At 25.1% G+C, this 6,698-nt stretch overlaps 1 protein-coding gene across 1 annotated transcript; it reads right to left on the bottom strand.

Annotated features, from left to right (window-relative positions):
- Positions 1-1,910: 1,910 nt before the first annotated feature.
- On the bottom strand, positions 1,911-4,070 carry LOC145842839 (cytochrome c 2-like). Its single transcript, XM_082950319.1, has 3 exons — positions 3,932-4,070; positions 3,582-3,669; positions 1,911-2,058 (listed from the first exon to the last, which is right to left on the bottom strand). Exons 1-3 carry the CDS (start codon positions 4,068-4,070, stop codon positions 1,911-1,913), a joined length of 375 nt encoding a protein of 124 aa, XP_082806445.1.
- Positions 4,071-6,698: the final 2,628 nt, after the last annotated feature.

Genomic DNA, 6,698 nt, shown 5'->3' with positions numbered 1-6,698 from the left:
TCTTATTATATCAAATGGATAAGTTTTGCCTTCTTATAAATGAAGTGCTATTTTTCTAGTACTATTTAGATTCTTTAAGAAACATTTTTTTTTTCACAAATTTAAAATAAAATAAATTATATTTTAAATAAAACTAATTTTTATTTTATGTGTGCAATATTTATTTATAAGCATTTGTAAGCAATATTCAATATATTGATTTGCTTGCTTGTATGTTGCTTCAATTGAGTTCGTTTTTAAACATTAAAGTTCGTTTATAGTTACTTACTCATATAAACATTATACATAATTGTACATGCTTTTCTAATGTGTGTTATTATTTTATAGACTCCGTAGATCTGTTCTTAAGTTTTTTTGAAAGCAGTGAAACGCCGTTAGTTGGAATAAAGTTTTAACGCAAAAACATCTGTGGTATTTTAAAAACAGTTATTTTCATTTTTGTGTTCTTGCTCTTTGTTATTAACTAGATAAAGTTTTGTAAATGTCTTGAAACTAAATGATCTTGCTACACTTTTTTATCTACTGAAATTAATTTACTAATGAAAAACAAACAATAGTAAAAAAAAGCGTATTATATACAAAAACTATACAAAAACTGAAAAAAACATTAAAATGTTCTATGTCCTGTGATTTTGAAATCATACTTTTTAAAAGCAAGTTAGCTATACTTTTATAACTATTATGCGAAATAATTAATTGGGCAAACAGAATGTGTATTTAAAATAGGTTTTAAACAATTAAGCAAAATTTTAAAACATTTTATGTACAACAGCTAATTATAAAATAATATTTACACTAGATATAAGTCCTTCTAAATAGCATACAAAAAATATTTTTAATATAAATTATTTTGTGGTTTTACAATATAAATTTTTAGTAGCAAAGTTTTCTTATTTATCAGCAACTAATATTAACTATATAATCTTATAAAAAATAAATAAGTTTTAATTTCAAAAAACAACTTTAACAACTATGGTTTTGTATAATTTTTTTAAGACGCCTATACATAAGTACCTTAAGTATGTTAACATTTCAATAATAACTACCATTCAGAATTGTGGTTTATTAATATATTTAATCAATAACTTTTTAGTAGTTTGTATATACAATTTGACCATTTCATAAATATTTTTGTCAGCTATAGCTTATATGTGTATATTTAATTTAGTTCGCATATAGATTAAGTCTAATTTTTGAATAGAAATACTATAATGTTGATTAGGCTCAAATTAATTCATAATTAGAAATTGATAACTGCATTGTAAACTTTATAAATACAGTACATTAAAATTGATGCACGTAAGTACAGTTAGTCAACAAATATGTGTGTAATTCATATATTTAGAAATATAATAAAGAGTTCAGAACTTAAATTATAAAAGATATTATTCTTTTTTTAAAGACATTTATGTTTTTTACAGGCTATGTTAAATTTTTTATTCTTAACTGGTACCAGCCGCACACAGTATGACACACTTTTTATTGCCGTAGAACTTCTTTTAAATATTTTATTATTTCTTAAAGTTTTAAACAGTTTCTCGTTCTTGATGTGTATTTAATTCTGTTTTAATCAGAGAGAAAACGTTTACGAAATTTAACTCTTGATTTTTTCTATACTTCTATTCTATTGCCTCTCAAACTTTCTATTCGTAAAACATTAAAGATTACGAAATCCAGCATATTTATTATAACTGTTTGAACCAATTAAACCAATTTAAGTAATAGTTGAAAAAAAATTCATTTTTTTCTTGTACAACTAAAAGCTCATTAGATATAAAAGTTTAAAAGTATGTTTAATTCTAATCTGTAACCATTGCTAATTGCGCTAAGCTTTAAAAAACGGTTCTTTTTCAATAAGTGTGCCAGTATTTATTTATAACAAAACATTTGTTTGTTTTGTTATACATCATTTATTTCTTTTTGTCGGATATTGACTTGAGATATTCAATCAAGTCAACTCTGTCTTGGCTTTTTTTCAACCCATCATGTCTCATTGTTGTGCCAGGCATAAACTTTTTCGGATCCTTCAGGTATTCAAACAGCTGTTTTTCACCCCATCTAGAAAAATAGTTTTCTGTACAAAATCAAACACTTAGAGTTTCGTTGTTTGTTACCAAGTAAAACTACTTATCAAAAGCACTTTTATTTTTTATAAAATATTTTGTTTTATGTTATATATTGAATATCGGCTAAAACATTTTTAATGTTAATCATGTCACTTTAGAGTAGTTTGATTTTGAGTAACATTTCAAAGTAAAGGCACTTTAAAAAAGTTTGACTACATTCAAAGCTTAGACTTGCTCAATTTTTTTATTAGAAATATAACTAAACAAAAACAGTTTTGTAATTTTCGAGAAGTTATAAACCAAATGAAGACAGTCTGCAAACTCAAACAATATTAAACTTTATATTGTAAAACTTTTTAATTATATTGCATTTTAAACTCTCTATCTTTTTTAAAACGAAAATAGTTTATAGTTTTATGCTTTTGAAGCATTTCCATTATAAGATAAAAACTTATAAACATTTCTTCATAAATTTTATAAATGAAAATATTTTAGTAAAATAATGAAAATAATGATAAACTTTAAAAATTTACTTAACTTTAAATTAAGCTTCAGTTTTAAAACAAGTAGATAACGAAGTTCTTAATAACAAAATTGCATAAACTATGACTGCTAATTTAGAATGACTGTTTTAAATGATTTGTGAAACTTAACTTATAAGGTAATTTAAAAATTATCAAAAAAATTCGAACACTTTTCTAAAACTTGTAATTACTATAACGTATAATTTTTTTTCACTACATCTTTCGGCATATACCAAAAAATTTTTTTTTATATATTTTACTATCTTTTTTTTAAAACCTAACAAAGTATAACAATTTTCAGCAATTATAATTTTTTTCTTTTCAAAATAAAAAAAATATACTGTTATAGTTTTATTAGTTAGACGCTGTTTTTTTCAGATATAATTTTTTTTTGAGATGTGGATCTTTCAAACTATTTATAAGAGTTTAAACTATTTAAATTTTAGTCAGAATTTGAATTGTCGTAACTTTAATACAGGTGTAAACTAAAATAGAATGTGTTTAAACGTTATCTGATATTCAAAAAAAAAATTTTTTTAGTTTTTGAATACATTACATAACAATAATAAATTCTTTTACATAGTTTAAAACTATCTCTGTACAAAAAAATCTACACATTACTCTTCACTAGAGCACATTATGGGAAAGACTTATTTTTAGATACGTAATTCGTAAATACAAGATATTTCAAAAAATATAAGATAAACCTAATCACTTAAATATACTAAATAAATTTCCTTTTTACGTAAACTTAAAAAGCCTAATTTTTTTATGTTTGAAGGCTTTCAAAACAATTAAAAACTAAAGATTTTTTAACGCATTAAACTGCTTATAATCGTTATAATTAAAATATTTAATGTAAGGAATTTTTACATGAGTTTTTTAATAGAATATCACTGTGAAGTTGTAATGTGTAAGCTTTGTCTAAAAAAAAAGTTTTAAAAGTTTAAAACAGGTAGCTTAAATTAGATTTTAATTATTTTTATCTTACCTGCAGCTCACATCCTTGTTAGCTTCGCTAAATTCCCACCCCGGAATTGACGCTGGGCTTCTTTTGTAAACATTCTTCAGACTTGGTCCTGAAAATTAACAACTTATTACTCATTACTGATTTTGTTAGCCTTATGACAGGTTTTGTTGGTGTTGTTTATTTTTTTGTATTAGTTAATTAATGTTTTGCTTATTGCATCATATGCTTAAAACAAATTCACTAACATTAGACGAGCATTTTTTTTTAACACGCACTGAATTAATTTAAATACAAAAGATTGAGCTTTAAGTCTCTGATATAAAAACAGAGTGTACTTAAAATACATTTAACAAATTGATAATTTTTCAAACCTTTCGGCGAGTGTTTCTCATCATCTGTTACAGTGTGGCAATTGGCGCACTGTTCCTTGAACAGTCTCCTTCCTCTTTCAGCGCATGCGTACTGAGTGTAAAACGGAGGGTAAGACAAGTAGTTTTCGAACCACGGCATTTTTGTTTCCATCTAATTGAAAAGAATCAAATTTAAACTTTAAATTTCAAAACTACGTCATAAACATTTGTTTGCGTAAATTTGAAATATTATTGGTGAGTTTATTATTTATTTTAAAGTATTTAGGTTAATAGTATGTTGTTAAAAACGGGCCAAATTTACTTAAAAAAGTTGTTCACGGGTCGCAGTGTTTTTTAAAACGTAAGAAATACATGTAAGAAAAACAACTAAGTAGACAACAAATTGATGCTAAGAAAAACAAACTTATAAAATTTTTACTATAAAACAGCTTGAATTTGCTTCTACTACGTTAGTTGCATTTTACCTAATATGAACATCGATGTATTTTTTTGTTGAGCCTTGTTCCGCGGTTTGTAGTTTACCAACCCCTGAAATAATAAATTGTGAACCTACTAAGGTCTTCATTAGCGAGTATACGAATTTTCATATTTGTACGTGCACTAACTTAGTCAAACGAGACTAATCCTGCTAAAAACGTGATTTTGCTGTGACGTCATAATTACTCAATTGATAGCCTTAAATTGAATTGTGCACCTACTAAGGTCATCATGAGCAAGTATACGAATTTTCATTTCCGTAAGTCCAGTAACTTCGTCAAACGAGATTTAAGGTCAACTATCCTTTGATAAGAGATCCTTCTAGAAGTAAAAATCTTTGTTTATTTTTTTCAAAAAATCTAAACATATAACATATTTTTTATGTATGAATTTAGTTTTACTTTTTGTTTCCTGTTACGGTTAATTTTATTGCAAGATTTCAGTTTTACGTCTTCTGTTCCCATTTTTAATAACTAATTAAAATAGCAACTAGAATTATTAACAAGTTACAAATTAAATGTGATAAAACTTTCTGGGTTAAATTTAGTCTTTCAATAGACTCAGTGAAAAAAAAAAATCTTGTTTTTTTCAAGTAATCACGCAAAAATAATTTCTAATTAAGTTAACTTTAACTAATGATAATGATTTGACAAATATCAACTTAGCTTAAATTATTTTCTCCGTCATAAAATCATCAATCTTCGCATCAGACTTCAAGACCATCAGCTGTATTTTCACACCTGTTTCACTTTACTTAATCTTGATAAACTATTAGAACACGGAAACGAAAATGTTCAAAATAAAACGTGTCTAAGGGTCGTCATGAATACATTACGGCCAGGCTGATACTGAACTTTAACTAACGACTTTTGATCAGAGCGAAAATAAAGCCTCAGTCTGATCTTGCGCTGCTAAAACGACTATTATTTCATTAAATATGAAAAAAATGTCAATTAAAGTAGTCTTAATTAAAATAAATTTCACGTCTGAAGGTGCAAACATAACATTTTTTAGTAAAGCTTAAAACTCTAAAATCAATAGATACCAACTAGTTTTACAAAAACAGGCCTGAATGCTGTAAAGTATTTTCGTAAAGCAAAAATGAGTGAACAATTCACTCACATGCAAAACAAAGATCATTTTGTAAACTTCTTTTGTGTAAAATCTTAAACTTGTTCTTTGTACATTAGTTGTTTTATAGCTAAACTTTAGAGCGCTGGCCAAAGCTTTTGCCCTTAGGTCGTAGTTTTCCGAACCATATCTAAACTTTACTAACTCTATTTACTTTAAATAATTAAAAACTCTACAAAAAATACATAAAACATTTAAACGGTTCTTACTTTTTAAAATTATTACCATATTATTTAAAAAATTCTAAAAATTTATATGAGCTTATCCATTTTTTTTAACAAAATATTTTACAAAAAAACTATCAAAAAATGCTAGATATTAGTTAAGCCTATAGAAAAAATCAAAGTTTGAAGTAAAATTTATTTTTATTAAACAAAATATTTTCATGTTTTAAGATGAAGTGATATAAAGTACCGAAAATCTTTAGATTATCTTAAAGGTAATAGCAACCTTTGCAAGACATTTTTCCAGGTTGATATTTTTCAACAAAAAAAATCAAATAAATATTAACCAAAAACTAAATTAGTTTAATTAAGTCTAATTGCTACTATAAGTTACAAGTTGTGCAAAGTCTCTCATAAATGCTAATTTAAAATTTGCGTATATTGAAAAACACGAAAAACACAGTCGAAAGTTTTATACCACTAAACTCTACGGCACCTGTTTTTATACTAAACTTTGTGTGACTTTCAGCCATAACTCAATGCTGCAGTGATTTTATGATAAATTTCAAAAAAAAATGATAAAATCTATTGACAAATATTATTGCAGCGGCTGCATACGACTTAAACTTGCGGTTAGTAATTAGTTACTATTTAGTGACAAGAAAAAAATATTGTTGTTATACTTTAATATATTTTACCAACCCCAGAGCCAGGTAAAATTTGGCTGTACTTAAGATTTTATCTTGTTTTAGAAATCTGCTTAAAAAATAAAAATTAATTTTCTGTTCTCGAATAAATATATACTTAACGTTTTAGTTCTTTATTTGTTACTTAGTTATTTTTAAAATTAAATTATATATTTTAAACACAAATATATCGCATTTTCGAATATTTTTGTTAAAAATGTAATACACTAGTGTTTGACTAATTAGAAAATTTATTTATTAATATCATATGTAAAAAAATTTACATACAGCGTATACTGTATAAATGGG

The sequence above is a fragment of the Thalia democratica genome, chromosome 8 (genome assembly GCF_965202585.1).
Source record: "Thalia democratica chromosome 8, ktThaDemo2.hap1.1, whole genome shotgun sequence".
In the NCBI taxonomy this organism is placed as follows: domain Eukaryota; kingdom Metazoa; phylum Chordata; class Thaliacea; order Salpida; family Salpidae; genus Thalia; species Thalia democratica.
The sequence above is the reverse complement of the archived record's forward strand: the minus strand, read 5'-3'. Positions and strand labels throughout refer to the sequence as shown.

Excerpts from the sequence above, each read along its gene's own strand:
- LOC145842839 (XM_082950319.1), bottom strand. The coding sequence starts at position 4,070 with ATGCCGTGGTTCGAAAACTACTTGTCTTACCCTCCGTTTTACACTCAG. Across the intron at positions 3,670-3,931 it reads TGAGAAACACTCGCCGAAAG|GACCAAGTCTGAAGAATGTT; the intron begins GTTTGAAAAATT and ends GTTAATTTTCAG. Across the intron at positions 2,059-3,581 it reads AACAAGGATGTGAGCTGCAG|ATGGGGTGAAAAACAGCTGT; the intron begins GTAAGATAAAAA and ends CTATTTTTCTAG.